Source organism: Archocentrus centrarchus, chromosome 11 (assembly GCF_007364275.1).
Source record: "Archocentrus centrarchus isolate MPI-CPG fArcCen1 chromosome 11, fArcCen1, whole genome shotgun sequence".
In the NCBI taxonomy this organism is placed as follows: Eukaryota; Metazoa; Chordata; class Actinopteri; order Cichliformes; family Cichlidae; genus Archocentrus; species Archocentrus centrarchus.
Genome location: NC_044356.1, coordinates 30,994,027 through 31,019,851, shown reverse-complemented (window position 1 = coordinate 31,019,851; position 25,825 = coordinate 30,994,027). Strand labels below are relative to the sequence as shown.

At 40.7% G+C, this 25,825-nt stretch overlaps 1 protein-coding gene across 1 annotated transcript; it reads right to left on the bottom strand.

Annotated features, from left to right (window-relative positions):
- Positions 1-20,293: 20,293 nt before the first annotated feature.
- LOC115788246 (cbp/p300-interacting transactivator 3-like) lies at positions 20,294-25,295 on the bottom strand. The gene is made up of 2 exons (XM_030741205.1): positions 25,138-25,295; positions 20,294-23,270 (listed from the first exon to the last, which is right to left on the bottom strand). The coding sequence occupies exon 2, from the start codon at positions 23,262-23,264 to the stop codon at positions 22,563-22,565; it is 702 nt and encodes a 233-aa protein (XP_030597065.1). The 5' UTR covers positions 23,265-23,270; positions 25,138-25,295; the 3' UTR covers positions 20,294-22,562.
- Between the last annotated feature and the right edge of the window lie 530 nt (positions 25,296-25,825).

Sequence of the window (25,825 nt, the reverse complement as noted above, 5' to 3'; positions counted from 1 at the left end):
AGCCCTTAACTGCTTCACTTTTGAAGTAGAACCTCCTCCTACCTTTCACTGTCTCAGATTAATTACTTCCCAACTATAAAACCTCAGACATTTTGAAGAAAAATACCACTGAAATGTGTCGCAAAGCAGCACAACACAAACTCATGGGCTTACCCTTTAGTAATGATTTGATGTTTTAAATTCAGTTCAGTTTTATTTATTATATTGCCAACTCAAAGACAAAGACAATGCCAAGGCACTTTTTATGGCAAGGTTAAACCCCCCCACAGTATTACAGAGGAAGCCACAACAATCAGATGACCCTCTATGAGCAGCACTTGATGACAGAGAGAAAGAAGAACTATCAACAGGAAGCAGAATCAGTCTCAGGGAGGGGCAACTGCAATCGACTGGGGCCGAGGACAAAAAGACAGAAAAGAGGAGCAGAGAGAGACAAGTAGACAGCACAATAGAGAGAAGGGGAAATGATCAGTGTATCATGGGACATCCCCCAGCAGTCTGAGCTTAGAGCAGAATAACTAAGATATGGTGCAGGGTCACATGATGCCGGCTTAACTACATATTTTATCAAAAACAAAAGTTTTAAGCCAGTTATTAAAAGGAGAGATGGTATTTGTCTCTTGAACCCAAACTGAGAGCTGGTTCCACAGGAGGGCAGCCTTATAGCTGAAGCTTCTTCCTCCCATTCAACTAGGAACCACAAATGAGGCCAACATTATGCTTCAGCGGGGCTAGCATGAAAGCAGTCTGCGGGCAGTCAGGGACTGCTAATCTACCTGCAGAGTGTTTGTTGTCGGTGGAGGCAGTGTACAAAATATGTGGTGCAACAGGTGTGTGAGCTACTCTTGCTTGTGCTGTTGTTTGACCGTCGGCCAGTGTGGAGAGGAGTGAAGTTCTAACACACAAAGAGCTCGTGTGAAACCAAGTGTTAAAAATAATGAAAAGTGTGTACTGCGGCCGCTGTCTGTACTTTGATGTTTTTTTAAGAGCTTTACCATTACTGTACTCTGCTGTCCCACTCTTCCCTATCATTCTCAACCAATCAGTATTCATCTGATGCACACAGTAGGTCACCTGCACCCACTGATGTGCAGCTGGGATTTTGGAGGTCTGCATGGGAGCATGTTTGCAGTAAGTGAAAACCCCTCTCTCTATGCTGTCCATATGGAAATCTGTATTATGCATAAGCCTGCACGCTGAGAGTGAAGTGCTCTATTGGGATAATATGATACCAAGAGGTCTTTAACTCAATGCAAAGTTTCAAACAATTTGCCAATATGTATTCAGGTATGTATCATGCTGATAGCTGAACTGTCTGAACCACCACAAACACGAACTGCACTGTACTGTTTACTACCCATTCAGTTCCTGGAAAGTGTTTGCTGTGAAAAGATCTGTAACTGGAAGCATCTCTGTGTATCAACATGGACACTATGATCATCTGAGACTGTCACGTGCTGTTACTGTATGCTGCACTTCATGTGGTTTAAGTCATGTCCCAAGAACAAAATATTGGCAGTCTCACAGTCATCTCCTCAGACCCGCCTTCTCACCTTCTCAGACCCAAGTGGACTCGCGGATGCAGAAACTATAACACCTTTTTAACAATCTCCCGGTGTCTCCTAACATCCGCTTTTACATTTCACTTTCAGAGCCATTAACGGTTAGAAGCAATACATGGAAAGAAACATTTTTATACAACTGCAATGACTAGACAAATTGATCATGTATATTAAAAGCATTTAAATTACTAAATTACTCAGCTTTCTGGGATAATGTGGTGTGACAATGATGGGGCAAATACAAAAGATAAAAATCAAGGTATAATTACTGTTTTGCATTTAGATTCATTTCAACTGCATCTCTGTACAATTGTGGAAAAGACACAATTGAGAGAAATTTCAAGTCATTCCTTCTCTTGTGTTAATTTATTCTAGTTTCATTCCTACTTAAATAAAAACTAGTATTTATTAGGAGCACAGATGTAAAAACATTAGATAAAATGAAAGAGAGAAGATGAGTAGGGGGAGGGGAGCCTATAGTGAATCCTCAAGGACACAGTGTGCTGTGGGAGCCTGGCTGAGGTGTTGCAGGGAAGCAAGTGTGGATAAGAGGAGGGGGTGGGAGGAAGGAGTGCTGACGCATTTAGGAGCTGGTAGACGGGCGAGGAGAGGGGAGCTGCTGACGTCTGGACAGTCATGCAAATCTAGGAAACCAAGGAGATGGCCCTGGTCCAGAGTCTGCCCGGTGAACCGTGGTGATTCCAGACAAAAGATCAAATGAAGCACTGGGGAGGCTCAAATGGCAAGTTCGGATCTCTTTGTTTGGCTGTTTGGCAGCACTTGCCGCTGTTTCACAGAGTGGTCCACTTAAGTGAAGAGTGACTTCTTAACAAGGGAGTTTTGGACATAGATCACAGTATGTGATACTTGTCTTGTGGAATGAAAAATGGGTAATACAGTGTGCATTCTGTTATCAAATCATTAGTAAAGTGTTTTCACTTACAAAACTGTAGAAATCCAAATATGGCATGAATTTATGTATAGAATAAAATTATATTTCAAATTCCTTAATGGCTCAGTCACACTGGACTAAAACTAGGATGTCACCTTCACTGTAGCTAGAAAATCTCCACAGTTGCCCGGTGTTTGCACTGAATATTTTTGCTGTCAGAAACTGATTGGAAGTTTGTGTCTTACATGTTGGGAACTCGACCCAACTGGTTGCCGGCTGTATTCTGGTTATATTCCTATACAAAAGCAAGGCTGTCCAGTACCTGTTTCATTTTGCAGTTTAATCCCGTCCTGCAGCATCTCTGTCACTTGTGGAAGAGTTTCTGGATTTCGATTGCAAACCTGTGAAATTCTGTCTGAGTTCTGAATGTAAATAGTTAATGTGAATTTCTGTTTAACGTGAATTAAACTGATGTATGTTGATGATATGTCAAAGTCAACGATTATCAACATTTTTCAAAGTGTACAAAGAAAATGTTGCTTTTTTTTTCATGACATTTAATTTCACCTAGTTCTTTGGTATTTTAATGTAATAGAAAGTATTTTTAAAAAAATGCTGGAAATCTTGGTATCAATCAATACCTATTTATTAATGCTATTTATTAATGCTATTTATGCTATTTATCTTACCTATTATTAAAACACTGTAATGTTACAGAAATATATCTATATCTTAGAATTTATAGGGTGCAATAAACTGGTTTGAATTTGAATGTGTGAAGCAGACCACAGCACAGGACTCCATGGAATTGCACTGCATTGACAGCAAACGGTGCTAAACTGACAGCAGGCTGACAGGAGACTGACTCCGTCTTCTTGCTGCTTTATCACCGTCTTGCTGCATCAAAGTTGCTTTGAAGATGGCAATTGACTGCAAGTGGCCGCAGACCTGGTCCCAATCTTTGAATGCATTTCAAAGGCAAAGAGATCTGCACACAGTATCAATTATTTTGGTTGTGCTGTGCCTGCAACCATTGTTTTCCCTAGTGTGACTGTAGCATAAAACAGCCACTGTTTGCCTTGATCACAGCTGTGCACACAATCTTAGTGTCACCCAGTCCAGGTGACACTGAGATCGTTAACTGGATGGGATTTCAAATGACATTTGAGTTATGTCAAGGGTTAACTAGCGGAATTTCTTGCTGTCTTAATGTGTTTGACACCGTTTAATGTGTTGTGCTGAGGTAGTGCTCATATGTCATGGTTGTTTTTACTACAAAGGAAGCATTACTTAGGGAAACCATTAAAAGCAAGACAGCTGCTTGGCCCACTAAGCACAAGGAACACAAGGACAAACTGGTAAACTGGTAATGAAAAGGTAAATATAGGAGCTTGTGAAAAACTATTTTTCCAATATTTCAGTAAGTTGTAATTCAGTTTGTCTTGTCCTGCATGTGACCTAAATATAGGACAGGATGTGCAGACATTTGCTTTTTGCTGGTTTATGTCATGTCTCCACTTTCATCTTTGTTTTAGAGTTAATACAGAATCATTACCATTATTTATATATATATTCAGATCACAGCTAAACCTTGATTCACATGCAGCGGGTTTGATAGTCATCTAAAAGTGGTAATACTCCAGAGTATATTATCTTAATGACTACCAGATTGAATGTAGATGTATGATTATCTGCTGAGTAACCACTGCAGCTCCACACAACTCATATTTTAAAGCCCAGGCTACAGAAGCTGTGCCATGTCAAATATTGACCTGTTTAACTATGTGTGAAAGTGCTTCTCAAGGTCAAGGCTCACAGAACAAGCAGAGCTTCTCTGCTGCAACTGAGTGTAGAGAAAATATAAGAAAATAGGCATTAAATTTTCATCTGTTTTTTTAATGTAATTCAGTTTATTCTCCTACCTGAATTTATGTTCTTCATACACGTTATACTGAATGTCATAGTAGGTTCAGAAATCGATGATTAATGTAATTATGTGAAATTGTAAATAACATAAGTGCAGTCATATACTCCCAATGTGTATGAATGGGTCCTGAGTTCTTCTTTCAACCGTAATATTATCTGCCATCAAAAAGTGAGCGCTCATGTAGCAATAAGTCCTGAGGACTTATGGGTCAGAATATCAACAAGCTGAAAGGCGCGGCTGCTGTGATCCCATTGGGCCAAATTTACAAAGTGAGGTGAATTAGTTAAGAGGTCAAAACTGCAAAAGTGTACTGTCGGAAGTTCAAAGTTCTGCTGAGGATCAACTAACAATTCATAAAAAAATGCAGTCGGTTCATTCCAATAAACAAGATGAGATGAAGGAGCAAGCAAGCTGCTAACCAAAATAATAAACTGGAAGAACCGTGTTTCTCTCTAGAAACTGCATGGCAGTTGAGATCAATGAGAGGTAGCTAAGCACATACTCTGCTGTTAAAAACTGCTGAAGACTGTGTGTGGGTAAATGTGTGTGATCTCTGTATCAATCTCACAGCTCAGTGCAGGATTTAACCAGAGATGGGATACCGCATTACAAACTATTCTACTGTATAAATCTGAAAGCTTCGTGTTACAGCTGATCTGTAGGATGTGCAGAAAATCAATCCTGATCCTGACTCATCCTGTCAATGTTATTGTGCCACGTGTCAAATGTGCGCATCTTTGTTATTTATTTTCTACATGCCATACAATGCTGCAGATAGTTACTTACTTACAATTAACATTGTAAGAGTCAGACATTAAAGTTATACACGCCAGGCCTATATTTTGGCAGCCATGTATATATACTATGTAAAAAGCTGATCGTTACACAAATACTCATGTGCTCCAGTTTTCTTCATAGCAGAAATGTGACTAAAAAATTAAACCCATCGACTAACTGCCATAAGTAACTCCAGCAGCCTAAAAAGACATGCTTTTTTTTAGTTAAACTAACACAGTTTGCATCAAGTTGTGAACCACGAATCTTACTAAATTATGATTAGTACGGTTAATTTAAAGGATCTTCTCTCAGAATTTTGCCACTCAAAATGTTATCACTCAGTTTGGATGGTATACAGATACTGTGACAACCTACATCTGCATCTGTGAGGACAGCCGCATACCAGGGTGTTATGAAAATGACAAATCTGTCAAGGTCCCTTTGGGTCCTACTCTGCCTGCCACACAGCTGTCCGTGAAAAAAACCAGGAGTCATTTCAGAGTAGGGACTGAGGCAGATTCAAAGCGTCTAAGTACGGGTTTAGCAAGGAGGTGAGAGCTGTACTCAAAGGAACCACTACTACACCAGTGCTTAGATAATGATCATTTCCTTCTGGAAAGGACTCAGGCAGTTAGCCAACCACAAGCCTAAAGCCCCCAATCCACCAAGATTGCACACATAGCCAACAGCTTGAACTTCTACTGTTGCTTTGACAAAAAATGGGAAAGTCCTGTTACTCCCCCACCTTCCACTCAGGTCCTTAGGCCCCGTTTACACCACACTGTTTAAATGGTGTGGTGTAAATGGGGCCTAAGGTCCTGGGACACTGTTTTCTGTGGATATGATATTATTAAGCACTGAATACATTTTCATTGTTATACTATACTCAGCTTTATCTATCTATGAAGCCAGATGACACACATCAATTAGTTAAACTGCAGGAATGTCTTAAAGACATTAAGGCCTGGATGACCTCTAATTCCCTGCTTCTAAATGAAGTTCTGGTACTCGGCCCCACAAATCTTAGAAACATGGTGTCAAACCAGATACTTGCTCTGGATGACATTACTTTGGCCTCCAGTAACACTGTGAGAAATCTTTTGAGAAGTCATTTTTGACCAGGATATGTCCTTCAATGCACATATTAAACAAATACCTAGGACCGCTTTTTTGCATTTGTGCAATATTTCTAAAATTAGAAACAACCTGTCTCAGAGTGGTGCTGAAATTTGAGTTGAATTGAAAGAAATGAATAATAAACTCTTGATGCAATAAAAGTGAAGGCTTTGGCTCTCCACAGTGTAACAAAGAATCCTAGAAATCAAAATTATTACACCTTCTCATGTGGTTTAACAATAAAGTCAGTGACTTTGTTGCACGTATCTTTGATACTTGTGCTTCATCACTTTTCTTTCCTTTAACCCTGAAGCACCTACTTCACTAGAATACTGAAATGAGTCATCTAGTGAGCAAGAGCATGAGGTAACGATGCTGTGACTGGCTTTCTCTCAGACAGTGCTGTAGGGTAAGGGTGAAAAACAGATGTTAGCAAACGTTGAAATTAACCCTGGTATTCGTCACTGTTGCTTCGGGGGAAAAGTGAGTAAATTGCATCTACCTGACTGTCAAAACTGTTCATAGAGAAGCTTGAAGTTAATGACATCAGAGCATGGGAAAGGGATGCTCTGGCATTTTTAAATCATACTGTCCTTAACAAGGACTCAACTCAACTCATGGATTTTATTTTTAATGTATACTTTTAATAGACAACACAACCAGTGGGGAATAAAGCATTGGGAAGATGCAACACAGAAGTACCATTAATTCACAGAAAGCCATATTTAAGAGTTAATGTCCCTCCTCAACCAGGGATTTAACTGGCCAAACAACAGTCATTACAAGTTTAAATAATTTTTGTATGTATTGCCTATTTACCAGTTCAGTTGCAATTTAAGGCAAATCTTCAACAGTTTCATATTTTAAACCTGGAAGCTTGGTGCATTTTATATGTACAATCCATGATAAGCAGTTGTAAACAGCGACATATCCTATGTCCACACATATGACACTCATAACCTTACAGCACATAAATACCAATGGAAAAATCTGAAATCACCAAAAGTTTATTTCCTAAGTAGTTGATGTATTTCTTTCATTTGCATGAGAACATTTCAGTCACATTATGCGCTAAATGTGTGACACATTTCTGTCTTGCTTTGTGGCCAAGTTGCCAGTTTCATGGTGAAAATCTTGGAACACCACATCACTATTTCACACATCCAAAAATACCAGGTACATCAAACCCCAATAGAAACCCTAAAAATACTAAAATTGTACTTGGAGAATTTTAATTTAAATCTCACATTTTTCAATAATTGCTCTCATGCTTAATATTCCAACAGGAGATTCTTAAGGATATGACGCATTAATAACGCTTCAGGTGCACATTCAAAGAAGACAAGGTAACCCTGGACATGCCTGGGCATGTAACTCTACATAGGTGCAAAGGCCAGACTGGCTGCTGTCTACATGTAAGTAATCTGTCAGCAAGGCTTCTATTCTCGACATGAATCACCAAATGTCTCGTATAAAGAAGTATTCATAAAATCAGACACTGCTGTACAAGGCCATTATTAGCTTTATGCATTGTTGCTCTGAAAGCCCTGGTGGCAGGAGTGTTTTAAAGTACAGTATTACCAAGTCAGAGCAAATGGCCTGCAGAGCTGCCTTACTGTCCCAACAGGTGGACTTGGCAGTGCCGGTACACCCTGTATCCTAGGTTAGATTTGGCTGGCAGATATAACAAAGGGATTAAGACTAAGAGATGACTTTACAAGTAAAGTAAATGAAAGGGAATCAGTTCAGCCATTAGATATCCAAGGCATTTCCACATAAAATAATTTTTAAAATAATATATTTTTTAAAAGTGCCCTTAAGGTGAAGCTACAAATTGTTAGAAAAATAAGTTGTTTCCTGGTTCAGCATTTCTAGAACAGAATTATTCTTAAACCAGAACTTTTCTGGTTGAAAGACGATGAACCGGACAGAATGCCATTATAAATTCCCACAGTGTTGGAATGCAAGTTTTATCACATTCACATGTATACTTAAAGCCCCATTCACACAGGTAAAAGAAACAGGTCGGTGACCTCCTGGCAACCACTGGTCACTACAGAAACATATTTATGACGTGACACCAAAGGACTAGCTAATGAAAATTCAGCTTATGGTTATTTGTTGATTCCTGGAGGTTGCAAGGATTCTGGGCTGCCAAGGGATCATCGACTGGTCAGTAGGCCTGTGTGATTTGGGATTTAGTTATGTGTGAGACTTTTGCTTTGTGGTCCACTTGGTGGCCAGTTTTGTGCTGAAAATATTATATTGCTGCATCACTATTCCACACATCCAAAGCTACCAGTTACATGGAACCCCATTCCCCACTCCCCCATTCCTTATGACAGTACCTGTTCAGTCTCATATAGCTGCTAGAACACTATGTACAGTTATTCAAATTGCATAGAGGATTCAGTTACCTTTGATGTAAACTTCAATTTTTTTTAAAAAAATACATGCACTACAATTTTAGAGTTTAAATACAGCTACAATAGACATTATTTTTTTACTAAAATGAACACCTACTGTATCTTATTAAGTCACCATGTGCAGTCACAATCCAGCATCATTTTCTATAAACCTGTTGTCAGTGCAGACACCTTGCGCTCCAGGAAACTTAAAGATAACCCCGGTGCAATTTATTTTCCTGTTGCCATTAATGTCACTGCTGCAACACCTTCATGGTTGAGTGGTTATGATTAAGGTAGCCAGCCATAGTTATTCAGTACACAGTTATTATATTTGTTGTACTTAAATATCATTATTGGTGCTCCAAATTGAGTGTGCCAGTGTGCAGCCAACTAAATTGAAAAACAAAAAAATCTTGGTTTTGTGTCTGTATTTCCAGAATAGTCGACATTAACAGAGAGAAACTGTTGTTTTACTTCTTCACAGACTTTGGAGGATAAACACAGAGAAGCTTTAGCACCTAAATCCTTTTATCCATTTTTGTAACCACTTACTGTTAGGTCTGAATTATACTTCTGCATTAGGTAATCACATTAATCACTGCAGGTTGTGTTGACCCTGACATATAGTTACATTTCTCAAGAGGTGCTCGTCAGGTTACCTCGTAAGTTTACCGTGTAGGGTTCAGAGGGGATTTCCAGTTAAGTACGTAGGCCCCACAAAGAACCGACGCAGCAGCATAATTCAGGTCTTATGATCCAGGATCATGTAGCATGTTGTTTATCAGCTTGGCCCCTCCCACTACAGTGTATGTGGGTGTGTGCTTTGTTCTCTCCCTCCTCCGAGGTGTGTATGTGCTTGTGATCCTGAGTGTTGTGAGAATTGCGAGTGAACAGCGTGAGCAGTGTGAACTAATTTGTATGTCTAGTCTCATTATGGCAAAACTGAGTTTTTGTAAATAGCCTTGTATAAAGAGAAGTGTAAACACTTACCCACTGTATATATTGAGCATTGCAGCAGTTAAGTAGGAGTGAGAAGACATTTTTGTTTATTTTTTCTCTTGTTTATTGGTTAGCAGCGTAGGTTAGAGAATTGCCTTTTGTTTTTGGTTAGGGAAGTCTAGAGGTCATCAGAGCCTTTTGTTTGTCTGAAGCAAATAAACTGCTGCTTAGCATCTTCAGTTATTCTGTGTTGCTGGCCTTTTCTTGTGTGTGGTTGGAGTGCGGAGTCACACCTCACGTCATGACTAGGTTACCCCTAGGACGGGGACATAACATAAATTGGGGGCTCGTCCATTCTTTTCTTCATTCTCGTCATCATCTCGGGTAAGCTGTGTGTATGTGTGTGTTGGGGGGGGGGGTCTTGTGTGGGGGTGACAGTATGGACTTTGAGTTGGAGGATTTTACTATAAGTCCAACTAAGCAGAAGCTGAATAGGTGTAAGAAAGATGAATTTATACTTTCTGCAAATTTATTTAATGTAGCCGTGCCGTTAAATGTGAAGAAGATAAACTTGAATGATCTCCTGTGTGTAAAGCTGTGGGAAAGGGCATTGTTTGGTGAGCCAGCTCCTGCAGAGGGAGTTGAGTTGGGTGCTGTTGGTGGTGTTCCTGTACACTGCAAACTCTCCCTCCTGAAACTGGTACTTGTACAGAGGACCTGCATCTAACACCATGTATAAAGGGGGCAGAGTTGAAAAAGCAGCAGTTGGAGGTGGAAGCCATGCACTTAAGAGTGAGAGCTCTGGAGTTGGAGCTGGGAGCTGCTGCCACTGCCAGTCTTTCCACTCCTTTGCCCCTCAGTCACTGTCCCCTAAACTTGAAGACAGCTTTGATGTGAGTATAGGCACATCAAATTAGTCCCACCTTTCAGAGAATCTGAAATAGATGCATATTTCACAGCATTTGAGCAGGTGCAGTACACTGGCCAAAGAGTGTGTGGTGTATTTTGCTTCAGTGCAAACTAGTGGTAAAATCCCAGGAAGTATGCATAGCCCTTTGGATTGAGGACAGTTTAAACTATGACATTGTGAAAGCCACTGTTTCATGTTCATATGAGTTAGTGCCAGAAGCTTATAGGAAAAAATTCAGGAATGTGAAAAAACTATTGCCACCCAGACTTATGTGGAGTTTGCAAGGGAGAAAAAGACACTTCTTGATAAATGGTGTCAGGCAACCAAGGTCAAAACCTTAGATGATCTGTGTGAGGTTGTGTTAGAGGAATTCAAAAAATAGTAACCTACTTAAATGAACAAAATGTTCAAAACGCTTGCTGCGTCTGATGAGTTCACTCTGACACACAGGAGTTTTATATCTCACGTACGCAATACACTAGGTTCAGTTTGTTCAAAAGACAGATCCCCTAAACACTCCCGACGTACCGCCACTGAAACCCGAGAGTGTTTCTACTGCCATGAGCAAGGGCACCTCATCGCTGCTTGTCTAATTCTGAAGAGGAGAACAGTCCAAAAAGGTTAAATCTTCTCCAGTAAATCTATTTCAAACTTAAACCTCACTCACTGCAAACTGTAACCGTGGCTAAAACTGGTGATGACAAAGTAGATGAGGAATTTGAGCCTTTTGTATCAAGAGCTTTTTTGTCTTTGGTGGGGGACTGGGAAAAGAGAGTATCTGTCACTATTTGCATGGGTGCAAAACAATCCCTTATTCATGGTGATGTCCTACCATTTTCAGCTCAGTCCTACAGTGGCACAGATGTGTTAGCGTGGGGAGTTCAAATGTGTGTGGTGTGGTGTGTCATTAAATTTCATTCAGTTGTCGTCCCGGTTTGTGTCAGGTGAATTTAAAATCGCTGTCTGACCTCAGTTGCAGATATTGATATTATTCTCCAAAATGATTAAGTTGGCAGACAAGTTTTTCTGTCACCTGTAGTAGTTGAAATAGTACTAACCAATATGAATGTTTCCGATTGTGATGCACAAACCTCTGCTCCTCTGTTTCTCCTGTGTGTGCACAGGCACGAAAACTCAGGGACTTGGTGGACCTTACTGACTCTTTCATGTGTGACGCAGATCCCGCAAACTCACCACCTGACTGCAAAAGCACACCTACGTCAATACAGCTTCAGCCTGATGATAAAGCCCAGACACTCTTTGTAGATAAACAGAAGCTCACTGAAGCACAGACAAAAGCTTGCTGCCTGTTGGTCTTACATGAAGGAACCTAAATGTGAAAAGTGAAGAGGGTGTTCTGATGTGTTGCTGGACTCCTAGCTCTGGTTACACCTATGACTCAGTGTACCAAATTGTAGTTCCACAGCTGTTTCATTTCCAGGTCCTAAGCTGAGCGCATGACTACATCATGTCCAGTCACTTAGAATTACAAAAACTTAGGATTGTGTCATCTGTAACTACTGCTGCACTCGTCTTTGTTATTCTAGGATTTCAACACTGACATTCACTATAAGAAAGGTTTATAAAACATCAATGGCTGATGGTTTGTCCAGGTTATGAATCAAACATTTCTTTTAGGGGAGAAATGTTATGATCCAGGATCATGTAGCATGTTGTTTATCTGCTTGACCCCTCCCATAAGAGTGTATGTGGGTGTGTGCTTTGGTCTCTCCTCCCTCCAAGGTGTGTGTGTGTGTGTGTGTGTGTGCGCACGCACGTACGTGTGAGGACAGTGAGACAGTGGTGAGGCGTGCGCTAAGAGTGACAGATGGGTTTAAGGTGAGGGTGGGATCACATCTGGGATCGGCTCTTGTTTGTTAAGGTGATGGACAGGTTGACAGATCAGGCAGGAATCTTCATGGACTATGATGTTCACAGATGACGTGATCTGTAATGAGAGTAGGGAGCAGGTGGAAGAGAGTCTGGAGAGGTGGAGGTAAGCACTGGAGAGAAGATGAATGAAAGTCAGTGGAAGCAAGACCGAGTGTGTGTGATAATGAGACAGAGACAGGTGTAACAGTGAAGATGCAAAGAGTAGAGATAGTGAAGTTGGATGATGTGAAGTAAATACCTGGGATCAACCATCCAAAGCAATGGACAGTGCACTAGAGAGATGAAGAAGCAAGTGCAGGCAGGGTGGAGTGGGTGGAGATGAGTGTCAGGGGTGATTTGTGACAGAAGAATAGCAGCAAAGGTGAAAGGAAAGGTTTACAAGATAGTAGTGAGACCTGCTCTGATCTATGGTTTGGAAATGGCAGCATTGACAAAATGACTGGAGGCTGAGCTGGAGGTGGCAGAGTTGAAGATGCTAAGATTTTCACTGAGACTGACCAGAATGGACAGAATTACAAATCAGTATATCACATGCAGTTCAGGTTGTCTCCAAACCGCTCAACCTGAGCTGTTTATTTTAGAGAGGCAAGGTTGAGATGGTTTGGGCATGTGCAGAGGAGGAATAGTGAATGTATTGGGAAAATGATGTTGAATATGGAGCTGCCAGGCAGGAGGAAAAGAAGAAAACCACAGAAGATCAGTGGATGTAGTGAAAGAGGACATGCAGAGGTTTGGTGTGAGAGGAGTATTTAGGGTTAGAGTGAGATGGAAGCAGATGAGCTGCTGTGGCAACCCCTAAAGGGAGCAGCTAAAAGAAGAAGTATCTGAAAAGCAGAGATGATGCTTCTCATGAACCAAACTGGGAGCTCATTTGACAGGAGAGGTGTCTGATAGCTGAAGACTCTGCCTCCCATTTGATTTTTACAAGCCTTGGAAGCACAAGCAAGTTTCCACTATGAAAGTGAAGTGCTCCACTGGGATATTATGGTACGATGAGGTCTTTATGAATCGTGGGGCCTGGTCATTCAGGATTTTGCATGTGAGAGAAAAGATTTGAAATCAAATTTTGGATTAAACAGAGCAAATAAAGAGTGGCTAGGAAAGGAGAAAATTCTCTTTCTAGCTCATTTGTACTACTGCAGCAATGTTTTGGATAACATGACTTCTCTTTAGTAGTAGTGGGGATTTTTTTCTTGAAGTTAGTATCGAGACATTTCCAATAAACACCATACTATGAGCCAATGAGTTAATGAAGAACAGGTGTGGGGGAGAAAGCCCAGGAAAGAGAAACTCTTCCCACAGGTGAGCCAGCAAGGAACACTAACGCAACCAAGTAATAAAAATCACATAATAAAAACACCTGATATGTATCCTAACTAATCTACTCAATGCTAATGATGATTTCTGATACTGGTCTTGAGATGGATGAGAGAGAAGTTATGCCAGGCCCATAGCGTAGTTCCCTTTTGGCTGCACTCAAACCAATCCAAATGAGGAAGCTGAAATCCAGTACAAGACTTCAGGTTAAAGTCTAACATTGCAAAAGTGATTAGAGAAACAACCAAAAATTATAATCTCAATCCATAAGTCCACAGTGGTTGGGCAGTGATTGTTCCTCTGCTGCTTCTCTCTGAAATATTCAACTGTGAACTCCAAAATCCTTCTTCAGATGTTGCTCTCTCCTCACTCCACGGGAAGCTAGAAGAAAGGACGCTGAACCTTCCCAGACAGCTCCCTTTGCACTTTCACTCTCTCTCCTCTTTACCCTAATTTCTGAGCTACACGTCTTTCCACACACATGCTTACCCACATGCATACGCACACACGTGCGCACTCATACTTTCCATCCTGTTGCCACATCATTACAGTACTTTTCCTGTACTAAACACCCTGCCTGAACAGTGACCTACTGCACTTCCTCTTTTCATTTCTGCAGATCAGCACAGCTCATTTTCTTATTACACTTTCTCGTTCATTATATTGATTAGATTTATACTTGATTATAATTATATTTGATTAAAATTATGCATGATTAACTATTAGCAAAATCACATATAGATATGTGATTAGATACAGACTCTGTGTTACTCAAAAAAGCTTGATCTTAAGTCTTTTATTCCACTCTTGGATAGAGATTATGGGATCTCACACTTTTCGACAATGTCCAGACCTTGCTTTCCCCAGCCATGGCCTCCAGCTCTTCTGATGGGCAGTCGAAACACAAAAGCTCTCCAGAGTGTCCTGGGTGTGATCCAGGGTCTACTCCCAGTTGGGCATGTCTGAAACATGTCACCATCATAGTCTTATGCCTGAGCAACCTCGGCTGGCTCCTTTCGATGTAGCCGTACTCTGAGACTATACCAAATGGCCACGTGTAGCATTGTAGACATTTACAGATAGCTAGGACCAGAGTCCAGCTTTGCAAGAGCAGTTTATAACTGAAAGCCCTAAAATACAGACAGGGTGACTTTTGAACTGCTGGCTTGTTTATGGGAAATAGAGGACACAAAAATATACACTATATTGCCAAAAATATCCACTCACTCACCCAAACCTAATGTGTTGCAGTAACAGAGATTATGGCCACAGGTGTATAAAATCAAGCACCTAGGCTTGCAGACTGCTTCTACAAACATTTGTGAAAGAATGGGTCGCTCTCAGGAGCTCAGTGAATTCCAGCGTGGTACCGTGACAGGATGCCACCTGTGCAACAAATCCAGTCGTAAAATTTCCTCAGTGATTGGGAATGACAGCCACAAAGTGGTAGACCATGTAAAATGACAGTGGGGTCAGTGGATGCAGAGGCACATAGTGTGCAGAGGTCGCCAACTTTCATAAGCGTGTGAAGGCAGATGAGTGGATACTTTTAGCAATATAGTGTACATATAATTTCCAGTGCACATTAATTTATACAGACAAATTCCAGAATAAAAATATATAAGAGAATAAAAAACAAACAAAAATAAACCTTTCTCTGAGTCCAGTTCAGCTTTGGTTTTAATCCTGATCTGTGTTATCTACAATTTTACCTGTATTAGTTCCTTGAGGGTTAACCTGGATTTCTTTTAGCTGCTGTTCTCACTCTCTGATCGATATGAATCAACTCAGTTCTAATATATCAGTTTAATTAGACCTGATTCACTTCACCCAACTCTTTCACTCACTAGACCTGTAAAGTGACTGGTTGGGAATACTCAGTAACACTTCAATGAGTTACCAGCACTACACCACCAAAACGAATGGAATTACAATACTGAAACATGAACATCAATTGTCCAGCGATTTACAGAGAAAACCATTTGAATTCACAATCCAGTGTGTAATCAGTACTTGGGTTAAGTCCAATGCATGTTGCAGTAATAGAGGTGTAGTCTTACCACAGTTCAGCAGTGTGAATTAGTTTCCCTATCTCTGGAATGTGAATTGATCCAGCAGGAACGGAACGCTTCACTGGAAGTTCAGTTATCCTAGGAGTGGCTCGCCATCGCGGTTCAACAGTCTCAGCTTTTAAATGCCAAGATCTCCACTCAGCTAAAAAAAACCTGGTGTGCTGACCAACAGTGCAATACAAACACTTAAGGCTTGTCACTGGCATTACTAATGATCACTTGTATATCAGATCCAAACCACATCCCTGTCACAGCAGCAACATTCACCATGCATATTAGCTATCAGTGGCTTCAAAATCACATTTAGTAAAGAACACCAGGGAAAATCATGTTAACTGACAGCAAAGAAAAACAACTTTGACTCACCAAATCCTCATTCAAACTCAACCAAAAAAACATTTTAGCCACAAGGACCGAAGTTGGACACTGAAAATAAAATGCATCTGTTCCCAACTTGCTTTGTTGTTTAATCCCTTTCCCCCACTCAGGGGTTTGGCTACTCGTATTGGTACAATCACCTCCATGATCTTATCTGCTGCTTTTTTTCATGGCATTGTGGTTACAGCGATTGGCCGTCACTGGTAAATTTCATAAATGAAAACGACACAAAAAACAAAAGTACAAAATATCAACAGCAACAAAATTATAACTCATACTTATTTAGTTGTCAGATGTACAAAATACAATTCACATTACATCATATTAACCTGGGTTACATAAGCCCTTCACCCAAGCTCTAAGATTAAGCTGAAACAGCCCTCAGAGGAACCTGGTTTATGCTGGTTGTTTCCACAATCTTGTTTTTTTTGGTCAGTTTGTGGCTGGAATGTACCAGGCATAACATTATGGCAATTAACAGGTGACATAAATAACACTGATTATCTCTTCATCATTGCACCTGTTAGGGGGTGAAATATATTAGGCAGCAAGTGAACATTGTGTCCTCAAAGTTGATGTGTTAGAAGCAGGAGAAATGGGCAAGTTTAACGATTTGTCTCACAAGGGCCAAATTGTGACGGGCAGACGGTCAGAGTTGTCTAACCGACTCTCCAAAACTGCAGCTCTTGTGGGGTGTTCCTTATGTGCAGCGATCAGTATCAATCAAACATGGTCCAAGGAAGGAACATTGGTGAACCAGCAGCAGGGTCATGGCTCATTGATGCACGTGGGGAGCGAAGGCTGGCCAGTTTGGTCTGATCCAACAGATGAGCTGCTGTAGCTCAAATCGCCAATAAAATTTAAGCCTGTGATGTAACCGATGTAAGTGACTGATGCCGTCATCAGCATTCATGTTTACTTTGTGGTCATGTCCTAGTGTTTGATGCAGTGCCAGCCACAAAACAAACAAATAAATTCCTGGGACTTTATTTTTTTTTTTTCAGAGGCAAATTATATTTTCCCCTCAGGGTTTTCCACTTCTTTGTATCTTCCTTCATGTTCATTCCAATAGATTTTGCTGATGTATGCGAGCCCTTATATTGAGACTGTGAATATTATTCCTTATATTAAGGAGATAATTATTATTTTTTAACTGATCCAAACACTACAGCTAAAAAGTGTCCGCAAATGCATAGGTACTGGTGCTGGTCATAATAGCTGCAGGTTGCGTCAACACAACCTGTAGTTCCAAGGAGATGCATGTCAGGTTATGCCATAGGTGACATTGCATAGTTTCAGAGGGGTTTGCTGTTACAATATGCATATAGTGTAGATTTAACACAGAAACATAAATCCCCTGTAATGCCTTCTAAAGTCAACAAAACACATTTGGACTGGTGGAGAAAACTCCTAAGCACCCTGAAGTATCCTTAAGGTGATAAAGAGGTTCTACTTGGTTTATATAGCCTCACTAATTATTCAGAGTGCTTTAGAAAAGTCATATTTTTAATCATACATCCATGACGCATTTTACCCTATACAAATAAAGTTCCTCACAACCATTACAAGTGTAGAATAATCTGCCTATCCTGCTTTTATGTGGGAATGTGGGAAAAAGCTGGAGCACCCAGAGAAACCCAAACAGCCAAAGGGAGAAAACACAAATTCCAGAGAGGAAGTGTAATTTGTGGGAGCCTATCCCAGCTGGTTTTGTTTTGTTTGTTTGTTGGTTTGTTTTTTTAGCTGGTGGTGGTGGTGGTAGTTTTATGATTTTATTACATATTACCTAATGGTGTATTCATTGACCTTCATTGGTTTTGTTTTGATTATTTAAATGGTCATTGGAGTGACATCCATATTAGTGTTTGCTGATATCTGTTGACATCGTCCCTTATTTCTAACATTCATAAGATTTTTTTGGGAAGTTTGCTTAATCTGGCCTCTATCAACAAATCCAACTTTTCAGTATAGGAAAAACAAAGTATTCTGTCAGCTGTCTGTCTCCTTCAGTGGAATGCATTATATTCATTTTTCCTACTTACATACCTTATATCTCTTCAGGAGGCTGCAGGCAAGTGTTGATATGGAAAATGGTGCATCTCAATCACAACAGGAAACAGGTGTAAGACACCACAGTAACATTGTAATTCAGCTTGACAGAATCAAGCTGAAAGAGTACTTTACAAGTACTCATTGTAAAGAGTACTTTACAAATGTTTTAGACATGCCTAATAAACATTCAGTCATGGTCATGACGATGTAGCTTCAAACACAAGAAGAGAAGAAATGGTCACCACAGAAGGGGTGGACTCCTTCAGGAGTGTGGGGTACTGGGTCTGGTGTTATGAGCTATTTGGTTCCTTTCAACCTGTATTGACAGCGTGGTCGACATTGTTCCCAGTGGGCTTTGCCGTTTGTCTGGGATTCTGTTTAGAACGTTCCTGGTCAGAATATAAAGTTGCCACCAAAAGGCAGTGGGTGTCACTCTTGGTGATCTCAGCATTCTCTTGGGGGGAGAGTGCATCATAGTGCACCTATGATGACTTCAGAGGGTTAACGACTATATGCTGGTGAATCCGTGAGAAGTGATCTGAAGTAAACTCAATATGCCAAATATTGATTTGACTTCACTTTTATAAAATAACTGATAAATGAAAGCTAGTCATATTCACTGCATTTTTGAAAGCCTGGGTTTTCCATGGGCTTTAAAATGTTTACACATTGCTGCACGTCATTACATTTTTGATTTTGAAATTATTTTCTATATTCTTGTTTTTTCTTTTTCTCTTTACACTTTCTTCATCTTTAGTTTGTGTTTTTCTCATTTGTTATTTATCCAAAGGCTCAACATGTTTGCAAAGCTGGCACATTTTACAGTGTTTACTCACAATTTATTAAATTCCAGTATGTTACCAAAGCCTATGTGTGCATGTTTTTTTTCACTCTGTGTGGTGTGTATAGTCATTTTAATCAAGTAGGCAACAGAACACAAGCTTTTTAGAAAACATTTTTCTCAATGAAACATTGTAGCTTAAATATTTGGAGGATGCTCAGCATTTTGGCTCCGGTTACTGAGCACTTTACTCGGCCATCTGCAACCTGTGGCCAGTAGCACAAAGCTTAGATGCTACTAGTGTCTGTTCTTCTACAGATTTGCTCTCCTGCATGCCTGCAATCACCAACTCCCACAGTTTTCAAAAACCCATTAAAAACAGCTCAAGGACAAAATCCTGCCTTGACGAACACCATGGAGAACAACACGTGTACTTGGGGGTCTGGTAGTATGACTTTACTGCACAGCTAATTAGAATTTCAATTAGACAGTTTTTTTTTTTTTAATCATAAGTCCCCACAGAGCTGTTCTTTTAATCGTGGTAAAATGGTGAAGCAAAACTTCTAGCTGGAAATGCGCAACAAGGTCTTTATTCAGTTCTAATGGAGAGAAATAAAGGCCTGAAGAGAGAGAGAAAAATAAGACTTGTCATTTTAAATTAATACTTTTGTGAAGACACTTCCTAAAGCGTACATGTGTAAAGCCAGTGCTGCATGTCATAAATCTTCACCCTGGAGTCCTGTTACTTTGCCGGCTGTTAAAGTTAATTTTTTAAAAATTATATAACACACAATGAACAAAAACATTGTTGGTTCAGGCTCTGTGTTGACAGAGTGCTGACTCACTACTGTTTAGATACGTAACGTGAACTTTGCTCTTGTGTTTGCTCATTGCTTATTGTGGGTGTGGGAGTGTTTAGAACCAACAGGAGAAAAAAATCTCAGGCAAATAAGGCAAATGAACAGCATCTCTCAAGGCTCTTCTTTAGATGGTTAACATACCTGCCGGCTCGGTATATACCAACAGCACCGTATCTATATGCAAAGTTACATGTTTGGCTCCTTTTGACAGTGGATTAAGAAATCATTGACATACAATTAAAAACAGCACTTTAAATAAATAATTTATTTGAAAATAAATACATTTTATTAAAATATAATCAATAACATTACAAAAGCTTTGCGGAAGTGGGAAAGGAGGAGGATGAGGAGGGTGTGTATGTGTGTGTGTGTGTGTGCGTGTGTGTGTGTATGTGTGTGGTTGGGGAGGGGGGGGGGGGGGGGTCACCCAAATCAATGATGTGTAATTTGGAACAAGGAGTACAATCTCATATGTTTATCTACAATAGTAAGACAAGTTCCCACAAAGTATTGTGCTGTACATTCTCAGCTGCTTTGTGGGAAAGCAGTGGCATCCCTCACACTTCCTTTAACACATGCAGTCCACTTGGTCTTAAAGCTTCAGGCCCTGCACCCAAAAACATCGACACACTTGTTTGTAAAAAAAAAAAAAAAAGTAGGATATCTCATCATCACATCAAAATCAGCCACTTACTTGCCTTTATTTCTGACAGTGTTTTATAAATTTTTTCAAAAGTACCTTAAATGTATCTAGATCAACTTCAGCTCTAGTCTACAGTACAAAGATACAATACACAAGAAGGCTGCGCTTGTTGATACAGCAGTAATCAGAAGCCACTGTCTTGCTAAGGCCAGGAGAATGTCCATCTTAACTGTGAGGTCGTGAGTGTGTCTGCAGTTTTGGCAGGCAGAAAGTGAAGCAGCGTGCTTGCACTTTTTCTGCCTTTACCACAGCGCTTCAATGCCCATTGTTGGACTCGAGAGCTTTAAGATGGCAGATCTCCAGAGAGAGGCAGGGACAGCAGCACAGGTATATTGGAACAGATTAACACAGTGCACCAGTGTGGCCCTGGCTCCTCTGACAGCTCCACAAAGAGCACAGAAAGTTATCACTCATCCAGCCTGCAGTGGAAAAGCAGCAACCTTGACTAAATCCTAATTACTTGGGGGGAAAAAAAAAAGTAATCAGATTTGTCCATTTTATAATTATTGAGTCACCGGAGAATGCGCAAGCTGACCTCAGTTAAGACAAGCGTGTGAGAACATGTAATTCAAATCTAATTGGTAGAAAAACAGCAGTGTAAGCTAATTTACGGCAAAAAGCAACTACTGTGCTGCTTGTTTGCTCTTCCAGTCTAATGAAATCAATGCCACAGGTAGTGGCAGCTTTAAATAATGATTAAACTAAGTGCTGCATGGAGTGCTGTGTCCACACATTGTGTCCACACGCCAAAATCTCTCTCTCCCCCCCCTCTCTCTTTCTCTGTGCACAGCATCCTGTTCAGTATATCGACCGACGGTTTTTGGGATGGGGATGTTCTTCGATGGGATTTAAACGTCTTAGTCCACAAACACACACCACACACTAAACACACAAAGACTGCGATCAAATGCACTTTTTTCTTTTTTTTAACAATCCTGTTTTGTAAAACAAATTCCCACCTTAGCTCTGCGGCCAGTAACTTTTTTTTTTCTTCTGTTTTTTGTTTTGCTCTGGCTTTTCTTGAAACTTTCAACAGGTCACACTTCCGCCATTTTTCATATGCTAAGAGGGCTTCCCCCTTCTATCTATTCTTGCACTTCTATACAGCAGTAACCTGTCTTGTAATGAATATATGAATGTCAAACATGGAGCGGGGAAACTTCGATGACGAACAAATAAAAGCCTTGTTTGAGCCAAGACTCGTGGAAATGTGCTGCTTTGCCAATGAGTCAATGATAGTTACTTAGCAGAAATAGATCAGGTCAGTCAGGTATACGGAGCTGTAAGCTAAATAATCAATGTAGCACATTTCACCTTGATCACCCAAGAAAAAAAACCCATTCTCCTGCTCTTCAAGGAAATCTCATCTTCTGAAGGAAGTCAGTTTTTGAAGAGCCAGCCTTCAATAAGCACATGAAAAATAATTTTCCACCCTAAATCCCTACTTATTCATATAAACAAATTCAGAGAACTACCTTTTTTTTTTATAAATTTGTAAGATGTCTGCTACTGGTTAAAATGGTCATCGGAGATAAAACACATTAAAAGATGCCACAGAATCTGGTGGAGCCAGAATGACAGTCTTTCAGGTCGGCTTTCCCCATTGTGTTTGTTAAATTTACAATTATCCAAAAGCCTTGGCTCTGCAGGCACACGTGCTGAGGGCCAGATGGGTACAGACGGAGCCCGCTGCATCAGGATGCCTCAATTCGGCCAAAGGCAGCAGATCTTGCTGGCACCACCTCAAAGTAGAGAAATCTGGTGCTTTTTTCTGCATTTTTTTGCCCATTACGGTTCTTCAACAACTCACGGGCAGGTCAGTGTGAAGATGTCCTAGACACTGTCATATACACAGACACAGAAACACCCAAACAGAACAAGGGAATTGTCTCCTCTCGCTGTGCTACTGTGGCCATTCAGTCATTCTTTGGGGTGTTAAATCCAAACAAACCAAAGCAGTTTTCAACTGAATTCCTCAACAGCTCACCGTACTCGGCTGCTGTTTGCACACAAAGTCTGATATGAAGTCAAACTCATTCTGTCCCAGGAAGAGCTCGGGCAGCTCCTGAACACGATCTAAACCGAACTCTAGTACCAGTGAAGTCAGAACCTCCTCGTCAATCAGATCCATGTCCATACCATTCAGCCCCAAAGGGCCACTAATGTGTTGCATGCTCGAAAGCTGGGCCGGGCCCATCCGGTACTGACCATTGTTCGGCAGGTGGTGACCATTAGTTGAGCTCAGCGGGTGTCCGTGGTACTGAGTGTTGAGTTTCTGCAGGTGCATGCTGGCCATGAGCTGCTGCGAAGTGAGGTTTCCAGGGAGGTACTGCTGCGGGTGTCCACCCTGCTGCTGCTGCTGCTGCTGCTGCTGCTGTTGCTGCTGAGAGTGCATGTGATGGTGCTGTTGCTGTGGACCCTGGCCATTGTACATCATGTTCCCAGACATCATTTGGTGGTGGTGGTTGGCCATGGGAGCTCCATTCACGGGACCCATCCCTCCAGGTCCCACCATGCCCGATCTCTGCCTCATGGCAGCCTCCATATTGCTCTGAGGGTTCCTGCCATAGTGCATTACCTGACCACTGGGCAGACTGCGCTGGCAGTTGTGCTGTGGAGGTCCATTCATGCCCATCCTGAAGCCATGGTTCATGGGCATCATCATGTGTTCAGCCATGTCACCCTAAAAAACCAACAACAATCAACACAATCTGACATTAGATTTTAATTACAGATAGCTGGAATCTCATTAGAATTCACCCACATTTTAGGAATATCTTCTTAGGTTCTCCTACTGCATCAAACACAAACCTATGTGAATGTTTATCTGTGCTGAGTCATTCAGCTTTTCAAAGACAGTTACTACTGTATGTAGCTAACCAAAACCAGCTAGCTACCTGCTGTTACTCCAAGACAGCCAAGGCTAAAGTTGCCAGATTTTATCAATGTCACTTTTTAATGAAAATTAACAGTTGGAACATGCTGTAATGATTCAATTTTTGACAAGGGGAAAGAAATTCAGTAAAATTATTGTTGTTTTTATTTATTTTGTCAACAGGGTTTTCTGAGCCAGGATTTAAAAAAAACAAAACAAAAACAAACCTGCATAACAAAAGCTGTTTGAAAGATGTGAAATAGTGCATGAATTACACAACAGTAAATGTGAAATGGTCTCTGAATTACACAATAGTTTACTTAAGTAATTTTGCATCTTATCAAAACCTCTCGTTTTGCCTTTTCCATATAATTTTGTGCCATGTAGTGTCACCATTTCATGGATCAACGTGCTGTTCATACACAAATCCTGTGTTCATGTCACATCTCAGGTATCGACATACAGGTTATATTTACAGCCCATATTTTTTGAAGCCTCCAATTATATCCGAATGACTGACAGCAGATGATGCGAGCATAACATGACAATAGGAACACTGCTCAGTTGTGCCATAAAAAACTCGGGTTTGGTGACTAAAAGTCTAGATATGTGATCTTAGCTGCTTCAGGTGAGACTATTTTTTTCACCGAGGTGTGCCACTGAATCATTTGAGTGTCCGTTGAAACAAACATAAACAAAACCCATCATTTTTATATTTTGAAACTTATATCCTTCACTTTTGATTCTATATTTGAACACTTCCACTCCCTGTGTGAAAAGAAAAAAAAAACCCAAATCTCAAAGCTTCCAAAAATTACACAATCAGTGAATTACCTCTCAATCTCACACTAACAAGGGAGGGCAGCAATACCCTTGCAGCCAAAAGGACACAGAGGAATGCTTTTCCAGACCACACACACCTCTTCCCCCCCAACCTCAACACACAACACCTCTGCCTTTTTTGCTGGCTTTACTAAAACATCTCACATTAAGATTTCCTACATGACAAATGATCCTGTTCACGCTGAATCTGTAATTTGCTGCCAACATGACCGGCTTGTGAAAAAGATGACATTGTTTCATGAGCTACCTCTAAATGGGATGGTCATGAAAGCAAATCTAGAGCTAACCGTGAAATGAATGCTTGACTGTGGGGAAAAAAAACAAAGAGGTTTCGGGCTTTAAAAATACCACCACCCTAAAATGAACTCTGCTGGTGCCCCTGGCTGCTTGTATCAATTCAACCTTTTTAATGCTGATACAACAGGAGACTTTCCTCAATAGCCTAAACGCTCCTTAGAATATTGCACTCTTATGATACCTAATTATACCCTATCTGCGGAGCTTCTGTACTGATCGTTATTATAATTCAAATGATAGTCTGAGGGAGGATAATAGTCATTATTACAGAAGCATGAAACCCTTTTTTATTCACACTGGTCGCGCTTGCGGATTCTTTGATATCATTTAATGCCGTAAAACCGCAACAACACGAAAAGCTGTAATACTGTTAAACTAAGTGACAAGCTGAAATAAGTCTGATCTGTTAGATTTATTTATTTTTTTTATTATCATTATTATTCTGTAGCGAAATTTAAAAAAAAATACTCCACAGGACAAAGGCGAAGTGCTGCCTCTCAGCCCGTTTTAAAGAGTACCAGAAAATGACACCTACCCGATATTTTATAGCGGAATGGGTTTAGAGAAGTTGGATCGGTGTCGGGGTAGTTCCTTCAGCTGATGCTCCGGCTACATGCAGCCCTGCGGCGAACTCTGCAATGTCTCGGCAGTCAGAGGAGTTTGTTTTCTGGGTCATCTCAGGGATTATATACATCTATAAAGCACAGAGAGCGAGAGAGAGAGATAGGGAGAGGAGGAGCCACCGTCCTCTCCGTCTCCTTTGTTGCCATTGGTCCTTCCCCCTTAATCACTGTGCAAAGAAACGTTCGCTAACTACCTCCACGGATCCACCGGAGCAGCAGAGACCTGCTCAGCCGCGCTGTACGTCCTGGGGAGATTTCAGTGCCGCCTGCCTTCATTACCCTTACACTATTATTAGCCATGATCCATACTCTCTTAACTGAATGAGTTCTGCTTAAAGGGCAGCGGGGAAGAATTTTTGCAGGTTGTAGGCGCAGCAAAAGCCCTTCAGCTGGACGAAAGCATTTGAGCAAGGTGTTTTACAGCATTGCTCTGGAATGCATCTGTACAGTACAGTAAAGTCATAAAGTTTAATTATAAAGCACTATTTGAAATCAGGGTTTTATAAAAGTGCTTTTCAGAAAGTAAAGCACACAAAGTGACAAAGAAAGGGACTGTTAACACAATAAGAGGACAGAAAAAGAAAATTACTATTACACAAA